The sequence below is a fragment of the Camponotus vicinus genome, unplaced genomic scaffold, assembly GCF_025532165.1.
Source record: "Camponotus vicinus isolate PSW18456_S1 unplaced genomic scaffold, iyCamVici1.0 SCAF_8, whole genome shotgun sequence".
NCBI lineage: Eukaryota > Metazoa > Arthropoda > Insecta > Hymenoptera > Formicidae > Camponotus > Camponotus vicinus.
The window spans coordinates 12,808,082-12,830,394 of NW_028141980.1; the positions used below are offsets into that span (position 1 = coordinate 12,808,082).

Here is a 22,313-nt window from a genome sequence, read left to right on the forward strand (position 1 = left end):
AATAAAAATAGTTACGCGAAAATGATATATTTACATAATTTATTTTATATCTCAACATCATCATATTATAATCATCATCATCGAGTCGTATAATAGCAAAAGTAATGTTAATAAAGTTTTGAATTTTGAGGGGAACGGATAGTAGGAATAACGAATAATAAAAATAATGCAATGAACAAAGGGAGCAGAAGGAGGAGGGATTCATCCCGATAACTTTTACAAGCCAATCGATTTTTGAATGCGGAGAGTGAAGCATGGAAATTGGAGGTAAAGCAAGAGATGTAACGAGAAAGGGCTTATGACATAGTCATGAACTTAGCACGAACGGTCACTCCTATGTGAGATTTTCTATTCTACAATAATTGTACTCCAAATTTACAGCATAGCAAATGTATATGGTACAACTATTCACATTCAACCACCAAATGCCCAGCAAACGTATCATTGTAGGAACTGAACCCATCCATCTTGAGGCATTTAATGCCGCCTTAAACACTGCGAATGAACGTCGGATATCTATTGCACGATATTGCTGTCGGATGACTGCAAAAGATGATTAAGCCGGTCGAATAACTAAGTTTTTATTCCGAAAAGAGACATTTCAATGTTCGCCAACTACTCTTATACCGTAAACTCCGCTTACTGCCACTTATACGTGAATGGTCCCGTTTATTATCAGAACTTGTGTTCTTGTTAATGCAGGTATTACCGAAATCTGTATGTTTCCTTGTGACGGACCATTCTTACAACCTACGCTTTCAGTGCAATTTTATGTGTTACAGAAACATCCGAAGCAAAATCGATAGGAAATAATGCGCTAATTCATTTGCGAGATTAATATCGATGAATGTGTACGATTCTAAATAGTGTCCGTAGGAGTTTACTCGTGCTAATTCGATATAATTCACGTAATAATTGGAGTTGAAATAAATTCATATTAAGCACAAGAATAATTAAATTGCAAGAAAAATTCACGTAACTATAGAGATTCTCAATGTATAATTATAAGAAACATACAGCCAGGAATCGCGAGCGCGGACTTATTTAATAATAAATAAAATTAATAAAAATTCGTATACAATATTATATTAATTTCAAGATAACAAAGAATAAAGTCCGAATAATGTTAAAATACTTGATCGCACAAAGACAAGAAGAAAAATATGTATAATACATCGATTTTTGTGTCCTTGACTCGATAATGTTTCCTGACATTTTTTCCTAAATTTTTTCATCTTGGTTGTCGGGAGGGAAAAGGAACTGTGCGCTCCGACTTTACAAAAATTTACTTCGCTTATATTACAATAACCTTCCCTCGATTTAAAACACACACATCATTTTTTTCAACCCTTAATATATTATTATCATAAATAAATTTGGTCTATCGGTAATATTGTGAATACGCCGGTACAAATACTGGCAGTATTTGGTTAAGTAAAAATCATGATCACTAGAAGAGGTAACTTGTACGGGATCGATTGCGATTGTAAGAACAATTCTTCTCGAGTATTTCATTCCTCTTTTTTTACATTTCGCGCGAACACGCACAAACGTCGTTTTAATGTCATTTTGCAAATTTGACAAAAGAAATCTGTATTAAATGACGTAAACACGCACGTTACTACTTCCAGCAAACTTGATTTGATATTCTTTAATTGTCGGAGGTTTCGCAAATCTATCCACGATAGAAGCACAACTTCCTAATTGGATGCCAATGATACTTTCCTTTGTTCAACTATCATTTATATATAATCCAGTGCGAAATAAAATCGTTAATGCCCTACGATCGATTTCTTAAAGAAAAACACTTCTATAATCGTGTCATTACTTTTATGATTATTTCCTCATTGTCAGATAAATATTCCACGAAAATGAATGCAGTGTATGTAGATATCTATCAAAAAGAAACTTTCATTTCGATAGGCTATGTATGTACGGCTCTCAAATGAGCTTCATGATAAGTGATAAGTTGATGCGCGACAAAGGCAAAGAGATAAAGCTACTTCGTGAATAGATCTACCAAATGGAACCGATAGGGGAGTGCTGTGAGTCAAGTAGATCGGCTTGAAAAAACGGGCATTATAACAGGTGTCCTCAACATTTCCAACTTGATCTATCAAGACTGCCTCGGTCAGCATATATTGTAAACTATCGCGACCCATTTATTTGCGCCTCGTGGCGCCTTATTTTAAAAAAATAATCAATGTTGTTGTGTTATTGTTGCCGCTGCAATGTGGCGTAATAGGTTCAAGACAAACATCAACATCTCGTCTCTACTTATGTGTACTGTCATACCATCAGTACAATCATTAACATTAAATGAGATTAAGAAAAGGCATTATTTTACATTGTCATCGTACATATGTTGATCCAAGTCATGAACCACAGGATATTGGGTTGTGCACATGTAATGTTTATTTTATATATACATATATATCAGTACATATAATATATATATATACATATATATATATTATATATATAAAGTATAAATATATATATATATATGAATTCATGTATGTGTTATTGTGTGTTTATGTTGTTTGCAGTATGTGTTTTGCGCAATCACTTTACATTATTACATTGTTTTTTTCTTTTCAGTCCAGCTTTTCAAAGACCTGCAAAAAAAATTTATATTTGCCCCACTTGTCTGTACAACAACAAATAATTATTACATATAATATTTTGGTTGTTTTGAAACTTATTGGTTCTTATTTTGTATGTTCAGTAGCGACTTAGAATAAGGTCGTACATTTTACTTATATATGTATATATGTATCCAAAAATAAAAATAGATTTGCACAATCAATAATCAAATAATGGACTCTTGTGTAAATGTTATCATACATAATTTTGTTGAAATCAATATTGTTATTAAATAAATACAGTTAAGTGACTCTCTATACTGCGACTAAATGATTCCTTTTTTTTTATCAATGTATGAAGCACGTGATTAAATTAAATCATTAAACAAGCATAATCATGAAAGAAAAAAAATATGCAATATAATGATGGAACAGTTTAAAGATAGAAAAGTATTATAATAAAGCTTATTCTTGTCAATTTGTCTAAGATTAACCAAATAAAATCTCAAAGCATACCATAATTACGTGCGTATCTTTAACCTTCTCTCTTAATGGCACCAGGAGCTTCAGCTAGTCCTTTAACTTTAAGCCGGTCTGCTGTTTTGAGAAACGCTGGTAACTGATCTTGTGAAACGTTCACTTCACCTGCGTACATGAATTCTAGAATGGCTTGCAAATGGCTGTATGCAACATCCTTTAGAATTATGATAGGATGTTTGGACGGATTTTCCTGTAATATCAAACAGTGAATTAGTTTAAAATTATTTGATATAATAAATTATTACCTATTATTTATCGCAGTATAAATAATATACCTCTAACAAGGATTTGAAGTAAGGACTACAGGCGGATAAGACCATTTTATGCGCTTTACAAGTTTGACCATCGCAAGCCAATGTCACATCCGTGAAACTTTTTTCATCTCGCAGGTGTTTGAACGACGACACCATATTCGATTGGAAGTCGTTCCATTTAAGAAAAAACTGCTGTTGTTCTCCCGCCATAGTGATTGCTGATATTGCCCTATAACTCCTACGTAATTGTGCAGTCTGCAAATGAGATTAAATCAAAACATCAATCATATAAACAGACCAGAATTGTCTCTTATACTTATTTATGAGACAAAAGAAAAATAAAGACAAAAAATCAAATAAAGCAGGTGGAAGTGACACATTTAACGAAGAGACGCTCGCGAAGACGCGCGCTTTAATCTCGCAAACAATCAGTGTACAAAGTGAAAAACGTGGACTCGCGCGACAAATGCTGGCTGTCAACGAAAACAATGCGGAAGAACGAACTTTCTTGAAACGTGCAAACGCGGGAAGGTCCTCGCGCCAAGTAACTCTTGTAGGTTAAGCCAGAGGATATCTCGGCGAGGGAGCGAGCGGGACGCGACGACGCGGATCGGACGAGCTTCGCCGCGAAGCGGAGCGTATCATCTCGCGACTTAACGCGGACCTAACGACTAATGGATGCCGCGTCCGCGTTAAATCGCGCACTCGATGACAACACGCGTGCGTCCGTCGGCCCGTCCCCGTCCCATCAAAGGTCGGTGCACACGGGGCCCAGCACAACACACGGCGGCCCACAACACATCGGGATTGGAACGCGCGACGCGAGGACGAGTCTCTTGGACGCGCGATCGCTTACTTCGCGTCGTCGACGAATCCTGGACGGGGCGTCGACGTGTTTGTCACCAGCACCTTGCTGCCGAGGGGACGCGAAAAATACGCAGCGCCGAAAACTTTTTGCGCGATCACCACGATTTTTTTGTTGTGACTAATATCACGACGACGGAAATTCGGTCGGGCTCGTGCCTTTCCGGTGGCGATCGGTCCGCGTTGTATGTACCGACTGAAATTGTTCTCAAACGCGATGTCAGATGGCGCGACTGACGCGATCACAGTCGCTAAATTCTCGCCATTGCGTGTTTGCGAACGAATTTCGGTAAGTCGCACATTTTATGAATATTTGGTATTAATATCTTGTACAATCTCATAAATCTTAATTAAAATTAATCAATGATTGATTCCCGCCTCTCTTGATTTCTGTTTTTTAAAAGACAGAACCATAAGAAGATATAAAAAGACTTATTGTAGTTGACTTTAACCTATATTTATCGGCCTGTGATTTTTATTTTTTATCAGCGCGCGTAATATTTAAAATACTTTTAATATTAAATTATTTTAAAATGTATAAATATACTTACACAAAACTTATAAATCCTAAAATTTACATATGAGTTTTTTCTTATAAATTTACAAGAATTTAAAAATGTTAGATTGTAATAAATCTTAATAATATTTTAAAGTAGGGAGAAGTAGTAAGAAGTGGACTTCGTGAGCGAAAACTTTAATTTACAAAATATATATAAGGCACATAAAGAGTACAAATATATATTATTCATATTTATTTTCCTAAATTATCACTACACTATTACTTCTGTGTGAATGTATGTGTGTCTATGTGTGAGTCATTAACAATTAATAAGATTAATTAATATTTCTTAATTAATACTTCTTAAAAAATATATATATATATATATATATATATATATATATATATATATATATATGATGTTTTAAGAAGTATTAATTAAGAAATATTAATTAATCTTATCAATTGTTAATGCCTATCACACACAGATACACATGCGTTCATTAAAGCATTTTTCTTGTGTATATGTATATATATATACACACACGAGAAAAATGCTTTATACACAGAATAGAAATATCTTCATTTAGAGGAAAAATTTAAACATAAAGAGAATAAAATAAGAAATGCAAAAAATGAAATAACACATTATTAGGTCTCTCACTCCGATTTGGTTCGTTATTACGTAATGTATGTAGTGACATATATATATATATATATATATATATATATATATATATATATATATATATGTATATATGTCACTACATACATTATATAATAAGAGAATAAGAGACTTAATAATGCGCTATTTCATGTATTCATTTTTTGCTTTTTCTATTTTATTATGTAATAATTGGCGATTCTTGTAAAAGGATGTTAACACGATTTTAATCTCGACGCTAATCACGCATAAAAATTACTTTTATTTTTTTTTGCCTTGATAGCGACAAAAATAATCCGCACAAATGTGCATAACTTATATGCAGGAACTTATCGTTTTTCAGTTCGCGCGATTAATATGCGTCAACGTGCGTTCATAGATCAACGCACGCGTAATTACTGTGCGCACGATATTAAAGATAAAAATTCATGTTGATAAACAATCGAATATGACGCAACAATGATTCGTTTATTCGCGATGCGTATAGAGATAGCTGGTCTTGAAAAAAAAATTATCTCCGATTAAGCTGATTTAGCAATAATAACCGGAAGAGGATGAACGTTTCAAAAGCTGAAAAATTCTGAGGCAGTTCCGATGAAAGTATAAAAATAAATGTTTTAAAATTATCGAAAGTCGATAAAGAGCTAAAGTATAAATAAGGAAATGAAATGTATGTATATATTGCTTGAAATTATATATATATATGAAAAAATACGAAAAGAAAAAGAAGAAGAAAGGAAGAGACATCTGGTCATCTAACTTATTTTATTTCAATTCGATAAAACGCGTTAAATAATCTTTTATTATAAACCGTGAATATTGTGCCTAGAAATTCAGAAATAATATGTAATTATATAGCTATTTTACGAATTTATTTTATTAGTGTTAGTCGATAGTCTTTAAATTTTATTGAAATGCAAATTAAATTTTCTAACTCTCTAAAGCAAGGCGCGTTACTTGACAATAATAAAGATTTTTATCGCAAAATCCTTAAAGACTTTAACAGAAGAAAATGAGTGTAACGAAAGATTTCTGCTCAATTCTGGTTACCGTGAATTGCGCAATATCGTGCAAACGGTGACATGTTCCTATCGGCTGCAACGGTGTACTGTTAACTGCACTTAATGAGTCCGATTATAGCGATAGATGCCACAAATCACAATACATGATGTTTATTATATTGTACATACATGAAATGTATAATATATTTTTTGATAGTATGTTTAAATAACTACCGAACATGTATCCCAAAATTTTCGTATTTGATCCAAATTCGATTACTATCGATTCGACAGTTATCTATATAGTAATTAATGACGAATAATCCGATCGTGAACCGTGAAAATTAAATTTCAAAAAATCCGTGCACCCATCGCGAGTTGAAAGAAAGCCACCTTTCGTACGCACAGCATCGTGCGAGTATGTGGCATCGGGGGAATCAAACGCCGAAAAATTTTCCGTCGCGCGGAACCGTGACGGGGACCGCAGCATATGTGAGGGCACGAAGGAGGACGAGAAAAAGAAAGAGAGAGAGAGAGAAAGAGGACACGCGACGCTTGACTGAATCGAATGAGGAACGAGAGGAGGACCGCGAAGAAAAAACGGGCGAAACGCGTCGGAGATAAAGAGGGAGACGTGAAAAAAAGGATCAAAATCGGAGGAAAGTAAAAGAGAGAGAAAGAGAAAGAGAGAGAGAGAGAGAAGGAAAGACGCGCGTAGATAGCGAGCGAGAAAAGCGAGAGCAAGAGTTAGAAATAAAACAGGGCCCGGAGGAGAGCAAGGAGCGGGGAAGAATGAGAACCGACTCGTACAAGAGCGAGCGCAATGACAGACGAGAGGAGGAGCGCGGTTCGGAGGACGCTTCGCGCTTGCCTCCTCCCGCGGTCCTCTTTCGGAGGGGACCGAACGTAAGGAGGAACGTGCGGGAGAAACATAGCGTCACGCGAGCGCAAGCGCAATGAGGTACAGTCGCGCGGGCCACATTGAAAGCTTGTAACATGCTGTCGAAGCGAACAGTCGCGCGCTAACTTTCATGCGGGTTGTATCGCCGCATCGGGCTCTCTCTCTCTCTCATGTGTATCACGAATGCGAGAGACAAGAAGTAATACAGAATCGTTGCGCGTGTGGGCGTCAGTAAACCGCGGCGTTTGACGTGGAGCGGACACGCGACTAAAGTTAAACGGACAACAGACGGAACGTGTGACCGTCGAGGTCTTCGTGATCTCGGAATATATAATCCGTTATAGCCATTGAATATTTGGAACAGTGTCAAAAGCTACGACGCGCGATTTCGAGGAAACGACGAGGTCCATTTATTATCCGCGACGGTGACGGTGTGGATAACGGTAGCGGATCTCGTTCTTGGATGACATAGTACGCGATCGAGGAAAAGAAAGATAAGGTAGATAAAGTAGAAACAACGAAACGAACGTGGACCAAGACGAAATTTTTACGCACGGACCTACAGGTGGTTGCGAGAGTCCTTCCATCTGTAATGTGCGAGTGAACAATGGAATCACCAGTTATGTACGATTCGGCGGCCCATCAGGCCCAGGTCCAGGGTACGGCCGACCTGAAGAAGTCCCAGGTGCTCAATAACAACACTAGCAATCAGAACAACAACAACGCCGCGACAAACAACAATAATAATTCCGCTCTGCAGATCAATCATAATCATAACCATAACCAGCAGTTGAATAGCGCGGTGGTGAGCAAAGTGGCCGCCAGTAAGGCGAGCTTGCATCAGCAATACGCCGAGCATTGCGCCGCCGCTGGTGAACTCACCGATCTTAACACCCCGGAGATCTCGCTGGACCTCCAGCACCTGATCGATGACAATCACTTCAACGACGGCTTATTAGACATGCTTAGCGCCAGCAACGGGGTGAAGCACGTGAGACCGGGCAACTATAACACGCGCACTACGCTCGCATACATGCCGCAGCCAGTGCACAGCGGCGCGAATTATCATCAGGGCAGCTGTAGCGATAGTAACAGTTCGAGCTCGGAATCGCCTAGTATCAAGGAAGAACCGTTGGATCCGGCGGACTATCGACGCCACTGCCCTCAATATCCGCCGGGTTACAACCCGGTGACGAACAATCCGTTCGCCAATGGCGGCCAGACATTTACCACCCTAGCACCGTCCACGATACCCGGCAATCATCCCGGCACGCCGATTCATCAACCACCACCACGGGGCGGCCCTATGAAAGGACCGGTGATAACTCATCAGCATCACGCCGCCGCCAACGTCGCCAGGAAGCAGACCAAGGCCATCGACAAGGCAAGCGACGAGTATAGACGACGGCGGGAGAGGAATAACATCGCCGTGAGGAAGAGCCGCGAGAAGGCGAAGGTACGATCGCGCGAAACCGAAGAGAAGGTTAAGCTGCTGGTTAAAGACAACGATCTGCTGAAGAAGCGGATCGAACTGCTCACCGAGGAACTCAACGTCCTCAGGTCGCTCTTCGGCAACAGCATGCTACCCGAGCATCTGCACCGCGAAATCACGAGGCATCTCGACCAGTTCCAGCAGCACGCGGTTGGACCCATGTAGCAGCAACGCGCGGACATAGCCGCGCGATGATGACCGTATGAAACGACGTCGTTTGACTCCGACGTCGACGTTTACTCGCGTCCCTGGCCTATCAGGCTGCTCCGATTGCGAGGCGAAGTCAGTCGCATCTTCCGCCTTCCTCTCGCGTCTCCGCGCGTACACGCATCGCGTAAATCTCTCGTCCTCTCGCGCTCCCTGCCTCCCTCTCGCTCACTCGTTCCCTCTTTCTTCATCTTCTTCTTCCTTCTCCGTCTTTTGCGTCGTATCTTATGTCTCGCTCGATTCGGAGTGCGCGACGCGAGCGCACGTGCATGCGGACGTCGTTGTCGCGAAGCCGCGAGCGTGGGAGGGAAAAGAGGGGAATCTACGAGTCGCGTAGGAAGACAATCGAGAAGAACGAGTTACTCAACGCGAGCTTTGCGGCGACTGGAGAACGCGATCGACACGATGACGATGATGATGCGCGTGTTCGAAGACAAGTGCCTCTATCCGTGGTCCTTCGCTCTCGAAAGAGTGCTGTTCGGGGACTAAAAGAAGACAAAAGGGGGGCGAAAACCGAAAATAGATGACAAAATCAATTGCGTGGACTGCAAATGATAACGTGCGATCTCCCCTGATAAAACCGATCGAGAATCGTGGAAAATTGACGAAGGACGCGAAGAAAAAGGCTGTCCGATCTTTTCTTTTTCTCTCTTGTTTATTCTTCCTTCGTTACTTCCTTTTAACATCTTGTATCGTTCCCATCGTTCTTTTCTTTGCACTTATGGACTACATAAGTAAGACTGTCGCTCTTATCAATCTAGATAATTTCGGATTCCCCTTGACGCGGACGCGCAGAATCGCAACACGGAGGTGAACTCTCCGAGACATCGAACAAATTATGCCTCTCACCTTAATTGTATATTATATACGTTTCGTACTACACATACATATACACACAGACACGACACCCGACACACCTTCAACGCGAAAGACACGTACACACGGCGTTGTATTTAGAATCCGATTCTTAGATAACGTTAAATTAATAAACGTAGACTATATTGCTCTTCAATTACCACGTACCTAAAAAAAAAGAGTCATGTTAAAACACGACGATTTTTATCAATGTGGCTCGAATCGATGTGTATCAATAAGAGAAGTCGATGTTTATTTTCTCTCGATACGTATTCGCTTCCGCGCTCGCCGTGCTCGACAATCAAAGTACAATCGAGCAAGGCAAGTACGAGCAGTCTATTCGCGCCCTTGTGTATTATAGTTCTTATAGTAATTTTATTATTACATACAAAATGTATATATATATAAAGCTAATATATTTTGTAGAAGAGAAGTTGATACATATATATATGTGTTTGTGTGTGTGTATACACACACACACACACACACAAGGTGTCCCAGACCACCCGTACACCCCTTTTAAAATGAAAATAAATGGCTTTTATCAAAAATCGCGAACAATTTTTAAGTAAATCGGGTACGCTCTATCAAATGGTGATATTTTCAACTTTTGATTCCGACCGGAAATACGTCATCCGGATCGGAAATTGAATTTTTTGAGGGGAACATGGTACTTTTTATTACAGATTCGAATTGTACGTGAAAAAATAAGAAACCTTTGTATCAAACGTTTTTTCTAAAAGTGCCTCTGTTAATCTTAAAATTGATCTTGAAAGTAGGGTGGTCTGGGACACCCTGTATATATATATATGTATGTGTATATGTATATAGAATGCTCGCGCGCGCGAGTATGTGCGAGAGAAACGGCTGGAGAATCGAGAAAATTGTACGCGTGCATACACGCGCGCGAGGGAATTCGTACATCAATATCTGTATGAGTACCTGTGTGAATATATGTAACATACGTATGACTGTATAATCTCGCGTGCATGAATGGGTCGATAGGAGACAAATGAATCAAACGAATTGTTATAATTGCATATTTTATTAGTGGTAAAAGAGAGAGAGAGAGAGAAAGGGGCCGAATCATACCTGAATGTTCTATTACAGGCTTACAATCGTATGAAACAGAACTTCATTTTCATTCATATGTAAATCCGATGCCTACGACACAATGACAGCAGCAGCAGCCGGCGTATACCGTGTATTTGTCACGGTTGCATGTATCATATGTGCATTCGCGCGCGAGCGATTTAATTACGGGAAGGCGCTCGCGAACACGGCGGGTGTGAATGTGACGTACGGCACGCGTGCCTTGATGTATGACTGACGTATGATATTAGGATACGAGATTACCTGTCACAAATCACGGTCATCTTGTCTATGCACAAATATATTTTGATATGAAACGTACGCGCGATGCTTGGTCTCTGTTTCCTTCTTTGCCTCCGTATCATCCCAATCGATCCGTCCACCTTATCCTGCGTCTTGGTCATAAATTTAATCCTTTATGATATGCTCTGAAATTTTCGATCGCATAAAACTTACTTTTTATGAGAGATATAATGTCAAATATATGTAATACTAGAATTTAACTGTGTGAAATTATTTTTTTCACATTATTATTATGAATGTGTGCTATATCGTATCACATATTAAACAGATACATGCTATTTATCGCATGATATGCACCACGTAAATATAAACGTCAATCTTTTTAATTATTCTTGTACTTAGCACGCATGTTTTGATTTTGAAACTTTTATAGGATACGTTATTATCCTATTATTTTGCTAATTCTATCCAATATTCTGCTTTAATTTTCAGGAACATAAGGCTGATGAAATATACGTATTTCGCTATTACTTTAATAATTCTCTAATATAATAAATAAAATATTTTTTAAATCATTGCTAATACATATTTTTATACTTTCTGAAATTCAGTAAAAAATAATATTCAGGAAATTATACCACATTCTTCCTTCAAAAAGAGAGAGATTATTATAAATGAATTGTTCGAAAAATTATTAATATAAAATGAAAAATTTACACTTAATTGTTTAAAAAGACAAGATTCAAGCAAAAGAATCATAACAAAGTATCGAAAAAGAATTGAATTCATTATCGCCTTTAGGCTTTATCTTACAATTAATGGCGTCACGTTAAGGCGGGAATGAGCTCTAAGGCCCGTCTCTAAGGGAGAGTTCTACAAAGTTCCACATCCATACAAAGAGGGACAGTAAAGTAGCCAATTGTTAATCCTCCAGAAAAATCCATGGGCGCGTACATGTTATACAACATGCATACAAATACATATATGTATAGAATATACGTATGAAAAGCTATCTGCGCTCGAATCCATCATGACGAGTGAGTCAGAAGATAAGTTTGTTGTTAGATTAAATAAATTAGCAAGTATCACGGAACAGGATATTTCACGTGTACGCGCGAACGCACGTGCTCGCATCTAGAATCACATAGCAGGCGATGCGCACGAGGAAGCGCATCGCCTGCGCGACGTAATTGATAAAATGAAGTTTTCATATCATGATTTACAAAATTCTAATGATATACGCGGCAAAATTTATATATCTCGCTTATGTCAATTGAGAATTTAATAATATTGACAGAAATTATAAAAAAGAACTCAATGCAGTAAAAAAATTGAAGTAAAAATATTTAAATTGTCTCTTCAAATTATTCAAATTATCTCTTCACTACTAATTATCATATGAGAGAGAGATCGCATTGACATTTCATATAAAGTGTACATCTTATTTCTTTCTTTCTATTTTACTAAAAATTACAGTAAAATAATGGAAAGAGTTTGATACAATAGTTCAAGAATATTTGAAAAATTTGTAATAAAGTATGTACGTTAATGTATATACAACTTAAACGATTTAAGTCTCTGATACTTGTTCTTCAATTTTGCTATCCAAAGCTATTCTTAAGAAGTAGAACTCAGGAACTTTGGTGTTCTCCATTCATGTACAGTACTCACGTGAATTCGCAAAGTGGTTTGATGATTTTCCCAAACAATTTATCGTATTTCTACGTGACACAATGCACAATGTTGCATATTGTGTGTATTCGCATGTCAATATATTATCCGGACAAAATTTAAAACGTAAGTCTACGAGAAATGAAAGTATAATGTCGGGAGTGGAATACTTCCAAAGAATTGAAACCGATATTGAAGAATGCATAATGCTCAGACGTTATCAACATAAAATGCAACTTATAATCTGAGAAATATCATGTAAATATAAAAAATTACATTAGCAGTTATAGTACAATATGGGGAACGTCATTCAATATTTAATCAGTATAAATTATACTAAAATCATTCAATAAAACTAATTCAACAACTATAAATAAAATTCATTTAAGATAATTTAAGATAAGCATAAGATATATGGTATATAAAAGAGAAAAAAAGAGAAAATATTATCTTACATAAATTATTGATTTATTATCTTACATAAATTATCTTACATAAATTATCCTACATAAACATAAATTATTCTCCTATGATGATATTCATTTTTCTCGTGCATCAAATGATAAGTTTAAAATTCTTAAAATATATATGTTTTTCAGATCTATGGTATCTTATGTATCGAATCTTAAACCTTGTATCTATTTTAAAATATAATAATCTTTAAATTGAATATATTAAAACATCATAAGGCTATCAAAATATATAAAATTTAGAATAGAATCTAAATAAAAATAATTTTTTAAAGAAAAAATAAGATCTATATGTACATAACAAAAATATTCTAATATTTATTTCATTTTTCCTAAAGGTAAATGGTTTGCATTTTAAATCTGTCATTAATTTTTCGAAAGTGACTGTAGAAATAATGCTTAAAATATTTAACCAATGCCTTAGGGCAAATTTTAACAGTCAAAGGAAAGTAACGTTTCCAGAAATTTCTGAAAATTTCCTTATTAATTATATTAAGATTCATAAAATTTATCAATTAATAATTAAAAACATATTCTCAATAGATTATCTTTTTCAAAATATTTCTTGAGAAACCACCAAATTTGAATAAAAATGTTAAAATTTGATTTTTAAATTCATAATAATACCAAGAAATGAATTAGTCATAGGGATGAAAAACCGACTAACATGATTGTAAAAAATTGTAATATTGCTTTGTAATAGCATTCGTTATATAGATTGCATTAGAAAATTGGCATTTAGTATCTAAAAATTAATTTTTTTCATCTGTTAAAAAATTCTAAATATGTATATATCTACAATATATCTAGATAATTCTAATTCTAGACTTTTGTGTCAAACTAGTTATAAGATTTTACTCTTTCAATACTACGTATATGTATATACATATTTTAATAAGAGATGTATTTGATTAATAAAATCAGCTTTCTATTATCTTATAATTTTTTTCTTTTGATTAAAATAGCGTAATAAATAATAAATAGTAAAAAATGATAAATAAATTTTGTGAATTTTCATTACTTCAAACATTTGATATACAAAATGTAAATTTGTATATCTTACAAAAAAATTTCAAAGTATCGCATCTTGTGCTATCATATATTTATGAAGATTCCTTTTCATTAAAAATAACATTATAAACAAATTAAATAATTTTTATAATTAATTTTCTGACATTCGACGATATTTTCTCGACAACGTAAGCAGTTTAGCTTTGTTGTCGCATTAAATTTCTGACATAATATGCCAAGTTTTGACGCCTAAATGTCTACGTGCACGTGTCGTCAACGATTCTAGTTTTAGATACAAGCTAATGTTCGTACACGGTACGTCTACTTTTCGAACGTTCCTTCGAATTGAACAGTAACTTCTAGAAACGAGTAAATTCGTCGAGACGATTAATCGTGCAAGCACTTCAATTTTTATCACAACGAATCAACATTCTTCTTAACAAAATTTAGGGAATATTAAATTTTCTAACAAATTGTCCAAAATATTCGATTTCTACCTCTCTAATGGATAAAATTTTGATTTAACTTAAATTTTATTTGTCGAATATTAATATTCTAACATTCCTTTTAAATAATCACATTTATTTAATTTTATCGATTTAAATTTGTACATATTTTATTCCAATTTTAATCTCGATGCTATTCCAATTCTCAAAAGTTTCTTGCGTCGATCCTATTTTACTAAATCATTTATATTTCACATGAATATAAGTTATATATTTCAATATTAATTAATTGATCAAATTGAGTGTAATGAAATGATCACATGATCACATTTGCACGCGTATTTCTTTTTTATATTATTCTCTCAAATATATATATATAATTCTTTTATTTTTATCAATATTTCTTTCATCTGACGCTAGAATATACGAGGTTAAGACTAACTTGTGTGATATACAATATCTGTTATTAGTATTTATCAGCAACTTATCAGTATCATAAAGCTTCGTTTAATTCTTTACATTTACGCAGCTACGATATATTCACTTTCTCCGAGTCAAACACTAATATTTACTCACGATTGATTTTATTTCACTTAATTTTCTTAATTTTTTAATTACTTTCAAGATGTAATTGTTAACATAAACGTATCTATTTGTTTTTATTGTCAGAATATTTATGTTTTCAATTGCTATACATATTTAAAGAATAAAAATATAATTATTATATAATATAGTTAATTGAAATATATCTCTGTTAATCTCAAATGTATTTCTCGATATAATCATATCCATATGAAAATTCATCACGCAACGGAACGCGCATTAGCAATAATTTAATACAGAAAATTTTACTCATACTAAATATTACCTGCACTCTTATTATCAGTTAGCTCTTTGTTCTAGCTTCGGCAATCATGGCATAATGCCAATTCGAATTATAAGAGATATACAATAATCTCTAATTCGTATTAATATTATTAATTGCTTCTCTTTATAGACATTAAGTATTATTTCAGTATTATTTCAGTTTACCTCTTACAGATATTATATTACAAAGGAAATAGCCTATAAAATTCCGTCCCTCCGCATTAGAAATAAAAATATAAAATAAAATATTTTACTAATAAAATACTTGCAAAATTGTGGCAAAGTTAAGACAGCAATTAAAATTAACGATATTTTTTAAAATTCTCCCTTTTAAAGCCACAAATTACAAAATATTCCTAAATTAATATTTTCTAAGACCGTATAAATGCACTTAAAAAAATTGCAAAACGTTTATAAAAACAAAGAAAGAATATATCTATATTTACTAATCGCCTTTTTATCAATATTGTCGATATTCTAAAAAGAAGTAGAAAAGTCTGATAAAGGCGCGCCGTCAGCAACACGATACTTTGCTTTCCCGGCCGTGTGTTTATAGTTACCTGCGTTCCTATCCGTTCGCGACCGCCTGGTCTCTATTCTGGCTGCGATGGTATATGGGTTAGGGCCAACTCTGCCAAGACCGCCCCGCACCCACGCCCGATTCTCTTTTCGCACATATACGACGAACAAGCCTCACGCAAGCGAACGAGCGAAGCCGCTCGGCTCTCTCGCAAACTTGTATTTCGCGAGTTGCATCCCAATGTTGTGTATAACACGAAACAAAGTTGCACTTGCTCGCGCATCCTCCGGATCTAACAAAACTTTAATATGGTCACTAGCACAACGGATGACATTGAGTCGACCGTTGGTTGGTGTACTCGTGTCCCGAGCCAGATTCGCAAGATGTGCAGCGGAAGCGGTCTCCGAATTAGTCGCGTCGCGTCACCTCGCAACATCTTAGCCCCGTCAACGTTTGTGACAGCATCTCATCTATTAATTTTAGCTACTAATGACCGAGGATGACAGATGTTATTTATGTTATTAATTATTAAAATGTTATATACATAGAATAATCCATTACTTTAATATTAAAAGATGTTATAGATAGATCAAAAAAGTTGTAGATGGGAAAATGAAAAGTAAAATTAGATGAATATCGTGAAGAATTAAATTTTGAAACGATCTATCTTTTCACAAAGGTGTATAATATATAATCTGCGTAATTCGATGTATTCATAAATCAGTATCAAGTTACAAATAAAAAATTGCCTAACTTTTAAAATAAAATAATTTTCATTTTTAGTAGTTATTGTATGAATTATAAAAGTCTCACTATAAAAAAAATAAATGATAGAGATAATGAAAATAATATTGTAATGAGATATTGACAATATGTATCGAAAAGCATAATAGGACATAAAAAATTAAAGAAATGTTGGACATTTTTTAATTAATTTTCTTAAAATTAAAGTTTGCATATGTAAAATTTTTATTTTGTAGAATTTCATGAGTCGGATGGAAACGCATCTAATCCGGAGTTAAAAGGGGTCTGCCGTCGATCGGCATCGCGAGACTCAAGCACGATGTGGGTGTGACCTGGTTTGCAAGAGTTTCACTTTCCTGTAACATCGTTGCACGGAGGAGGTAAGGAGGATTCGACCCCAGAATTACGTCATGCATTGTTATGCCGGCCGTAACGGCTCGTAGTCGTACGTGCGGAACTCTGCGAGAATGAAAATTAACGAAAGAGACAAAAGAAAAAGAAAAAGAGAGAAAGAGAGATTCGGATCCCGCGCGAATCGATTGTCGCCGATGGACTGTGGCGATCTCTTATACATTATATTGTTGCTGTACATTCCAATCGTTCGAACGACGATCGTAGCTTAAAATATTAAAAGTCTTGGAAAATCTAGAAATCTTAAGAATTCGAGATATCTGAATATATAAATATAAATTCCCAATTAATTGGAAAAAGTTTGATTACAGTTGAACTTTAATAATTCTTTTAATTCGTAGATCGGAATTTTCATTATTTTATAATCAAATTACAAAAATTATATATATAATTATATATATAATTTATAAAGAAAATATAAATTCAGAATTAAAAATCTCTCAAAATTCTCTTACTCTCTTAAAATATAAAATTGAAGTGTAAGAATTAAAAAATTGACAAGATATTATATATATTTATACAAATTTATATATATACACACATATTTATATGCTTATTATAACATAGTTATTCAAGGACACACATGAATCTTTTTCGTCGAGTTTCTTCAGAAAAGATTTTCTATACGGATTTTTTCACAATAATTTAATATTCTCATTAATCTGCCGTGCGAACATGATAAGACATCGTGTCGAACTCAGTACGTGTATGCGTGTACTTATATGTGAATATTGTAACTATACGTATATCCTCCTGATCTTTGAGTGTCGGAGTAGCAAATACATAAAAGAGCGCTCTAGCGTGCGACCTATATTCCACGCCTGCATCGCTATATTAGACGCGTACGACGCATCAGGGACGCGCCTGAAAGCGCCTCTCTCTCTCTCCCCTTCTCTCTCTCTCTCTTTCTCTATTTCACCTGCTGCCAATCAAATCCAAATTCGAAAAGCAATAAATAAGTATATTCATAGCTTACTTGTATATTTAAACAAAGATTAGAAAGGAAAAAAGTTAAATAATATTAATATAATAATTGAATTACATGAGATAAAAAACGAGATTTAAAATAATTAAATAAATTTGTGAATATAATAAAATGAAAGAAGATTTAAGGTAATTTATATAAATCTGCATTTATAATAATCTGTGCGAATATTCATATTTCTGACAGTTGATGTTTATTATTCTTCTGTGAAATTTGCTTTGATGATTTCGATGTGTTTTCTCTTGCATCGGTTTTAGAAATAAATAATCAAACGAGGAGCAAAAATTTCCTCGAAATATGCACAAATTTGCATATTTGGTATCGCATAACACTTGGACAATGAGAATGACAAATTTGTCACAAGCGCATATTTATAGTGAGTTATGTATGTACTACACGCACGAATAATGATGCATTTACTTCTCGTGAGAGAAATGAAGATCGTTCGATCGAGCGCTTACGAATTCGGACGTGCAGCCGGTTCTCATCCCACGCAAACCGATGCGCGCGTGACAGCACGCGTGCACGCACGATGCGCGTTTACGCGAGGAAGTCGGAGGATTTATTTTCGTCGCGGCCGCATCCGAACGCATCACCCACTCGCTCTCAGGGAACCGCAGCCACTCTAAAGGCCACACACCGGTATCTTTATACGGTCGTTTACTCTCCGAGGCAATGGTAAAACGGTAGGGACGCTGCCTAAAAGTTAATGAAAACCACTTCTGCATTGGCATCTTATACGCAAGCAATGCGTCATAATCTGATCGTAGGATACGCATACCTCTGAATCGAAATAATTAAGAAGCTAGTTTTTTTTAAGTGTAGTATTCTGTAGTTTCTTATATATTTATACTCTCAATTTTATACGTGCTTAAGGAAAATATGTCAAATTATATTTATGTGAAATTATATTTACATAAAAATTTAAATTATATTTATTATATTTATTTAAAAATTTAAATTATATTTATTACATTTATTTAAAAATTTAAATTATATTTATATTTATATAAAAATATATAAATCTTTATACACAAATATTTTTAAAAAATTAAAAATATTTTTAAGTTATATACTTTTCATACTATTTCAGTATCCTGAAATTTTCTCCTTATGCAGTGTATTTATTTTATATATGTTGTAACGCACTTTTGATACACAAATTTATTGCATGCGGATTCACGTTAAATCAATGCACCGAGAGTATGCGAAAAAGTAGTCCTTAATTAAACTTAATTAAAGGGGTTACAATTATAGTTGGATGCTACGGAACCTGGATAATCAGTATAGAAACATTCCAAATATGCATATCGCTCGCGGCATAAAAGGGTTAACGAGAGTGTTCTCATGAGTGGATTATGCCATTCGCTTAGTTAACGCCGCATAAATCTAGCAAATGATTAGTATGGTACTCTGTGAATTGATGAGGGTATGAGCATTCGTCGTGTCATCACTATAAAAGTTCGATTCGCATGGAAAACGTAAAACAGAAAATTGAAAGATTCAATACAAAAATACGACAAAATTCATAATATGTGAGGCGCATTTCAGTTTATATATTTAACGCGAAATTTATAAATCTATCTCAGTCTTACTCTGAATCATTTATATATTTATATATGAAAGAGAGACGATTGAATGTGTATTGCTAGAATTTAAAAAAAAATTATATCAAAAAATATATTAATCGACAAATATATACCCCTGACATGCTATGCATTGATTGTATTTTTAAGAAGCATCATCAGATGCATATCGAGCAATCGATTCAATTGGCGAGAGTATTTTGCGAGCAGGACAGCGTGATATTAATAACCGGCCGAGAAAGAAACCCGACGATTCCATATGGCCAACCTAAATTCTATAAGAGCTGTGGATATAACTAACACAATCTAACGGTAATAAGTTACATAGAAGCAGCGGAGAGATTAGATCCGATTAGAATAGTATACGTATAATACATGTGATTCGTGATATTCTAAAAAAATCTAACTTTTAAGTACACATACCAAATTTTTGAAAAAAAAATTTAATTTATAAGAGCTTGGAAACTTTTTAATTCTCTTTTTATATAAGCTTCTAATTTTACATATATATATTTACATATATTATACATATTTTATTATATATATATATATATATATATATATATATATATATATATATATATATAATAAATAATATAATAAAAATAATAAATATAATAAATATTTATTATACATATTATATTATACATATTATATATATATATATATATAAATATTATTTTATAATATCTCACGAATACTATAAACAGACAAACAGATTACATAATGCTTAATCTTAATTGTCAATCGATCGCGCAAAAATGGATTTTGAATGCACTTTCCTCTTGCAGAACCACGAAATTGGAGATACTTATATTGGAATCATAATGACACGCTTGTCCACGCTGGCATGAATAACGCGAATTTGTTCTACGATCAAGAAATTCGTGTTTGCATTCGATCTGATGGAGATATTAAAAAATACGCCAATAAACCTTCGCGACTCAGCCGTCGACAGCGCGCAGTCGATGTCCTCTACCCGTCGAAAGACCGCGATCTCTCAGCTCCTCTCATTAAATCACAAATGAATGACATTAGCGGTGCTATAATATTGTGCCGCTATTACCGTGACGGGTATTACGTGTCACGAGGCGCGTTCTCTCTCGTTCTTCTATCTCTCTTGTTCTCTATCTCCCTCGCTCTCACTTCCTCTTTAGCCTCGCCACTCTCTCTTTCCATCTCCCTCCTCCTTCTCCTCCTCTCTGAAAACGCTCTTACTGTTGCATGCAAGGAATCAGGTCACTGCGCTGCAAGAAAGCAAAAGCCGCGGCTACGCGAGAGAGCGCGGATTAGTATTATCGAATATACCTATATCCTCCGGAAAGGGACGATGACTAAGGCGCCGTTTCGACAGAACTTTCGCGGCACGCACACGCGCCGCGTCGAGTCGCGAGCCGCGTTACACTCGGTATCTCATGCGTGAAAACTTTATCAGTCATCACGCCGTGCGTGAAATACGATTTACAATTATCTATTTTCATTTCCCTTTCGTCGATCGAGCACTTCGGAAATGTATAAGCACTCGGAAGAAAAATTAGATACACCAAAAAAAATCATTTTACTCCAACTTAATTTTTATGTCAATCACCATCATTTTTGTCATAACGTGACCTAATTATATCTTACCGTGTTATTTTACACACTAGTTATGAGATTTGTCATATTTCGTGCAAAAATGCTGATAATTGAATAAACTTTTAATTGTGAATATGATTAAACTGGAAACTGACTGAACTGACGCGCGATCAGCTGATGCGCTTTGTGTATAGGAAGCGAGAGAGCAAAGAGAAGGGTCGTTCGCGCAGGTTATGGTTCAATTATTGTATGACGCGTTCCTCACATACGGCCGCATCTGCATACACACGGTCATCCCAAATGCTAATGACATTCTTTGCGAACCTTTCTCTCGCACTGTATATTCCGCGTTACTTTGCACGCGCTTTTCTCATACGCGTTTCGCAATACGCTGGAGCTTGCATCCATTTGTCATTCGAGCGTCTCACAACGATTACAACGGTATCTTGTAACATCGCTGCAATTAACAACCGTTTGATTGCGAAATAATCTAAATCTACAGACTGATTCAAATGCGCGAGAAATACTTTCTTATTAAAAAGAATTAATTTCGTAGACAGCCGCGCAGGATTTACGGCGACACGTCGGTTTAACTAGAAAGTGAAAACAGATGTTTGTATATCATGTTAGTTGAATACACAAAGCGTAGAATATCGCTTTCATAATTAACTTTTACACTCTAACCGACAACTACAACTATATATATAATCGAAAGATTTCCATCTTTCCGAGTGCAGACAGTTAATTAAGGCACCATCCATCTTGAATGGTAAACAAGTTTATGTATACTTTTGATATTCGACTAATATTTAAAAAATTAAAATAAGTAA

General features: G+C 35.2%; 2 protein-coding genes and 1 long non-coding RNA gene across 5 annotated transcripts in view; 2 read left to right on the top strand and 1 right to left on the bottom strand.

Moving 5' to 3' along the window:
* Positions 1-1,070: 1,070 nt before the first annotated feature.
* The window catches only part of Lolal (longitudinals lacking protein-like), a 142,114-nt gene continuing 120,871 nt past the window's right edge, over positions 1,071-22,313 (bottom strand). The window contains exons 1-5 of one of the 3 annotated variants that reach the window (XM_083107236.1): positions 6,597-6,663; positions 6,457-6,521; positions 3,401-3,634; positions 3,126-3,315; positions 1,071-2,618 (exon numbers count right to left, since the gene is read on the bottom strand). In XM_083107236.1, coding sequence (XP_082963362.1) covers positions 2,611-2,618; positions 3,126-3,315; positions 3,401-3,634; positions 6,457-6,521; positions 6,597-6,648 — 549 coding nt within the window. In that variant the 5' untranslated portion in view covers positions 6,649-6,663 and the 3' untranslated portion in view covers positions 1,071-2,610. Of the gene's footprint in view, positions 2,619-3,101; positions 3,316-3,400; positions 3,635-6,456; positions 6,522-6,596; positions 6,664-22,313 lie in introns of those variants that run through there. The other 2 variants (XM_083107234.1, XM_083107235.1) reach the window with 2 other exon arrangements.
* LOC145976204 (uncharacterized) lies at positions 4,495-21,321 on the top strand. The gene is made up of 4 exons (XR_014440213.1): positions 4,495-4,532; positions 17,163-17,306; positions 20,062-20,220; positions 20,700-21,321. It is a non-coding gene; the product is annotated as an uncharacterized LOC145976204 (long non-coding RNA).
* On the top strand, positions 7,399-11,275 carry LOC145976200 (CCAAT/enhancer-binding protein). The gene has a single exon (XM_083107233.1). The coding sequence runs from the start codon at positions 7,916-7,918 to the stop codon at positions 8,963-8,965; it is 1,050 nt and encodes a 349-aa protein (XP_082963359.1). The 5' UTR covers positions 7,399-7,915; the 3' UTR covers positions 8,966-11,275.

Bases quoted from the DNA above. Each gene is read 5' to 3' on its own strand.
- LOC145976200 (XM_083107233.1), top strand. From the start codon at position 7,916: ATGGAATCACCAGTTATGTACGATTCGGCGGCCCATCAGGCCCAGGTC.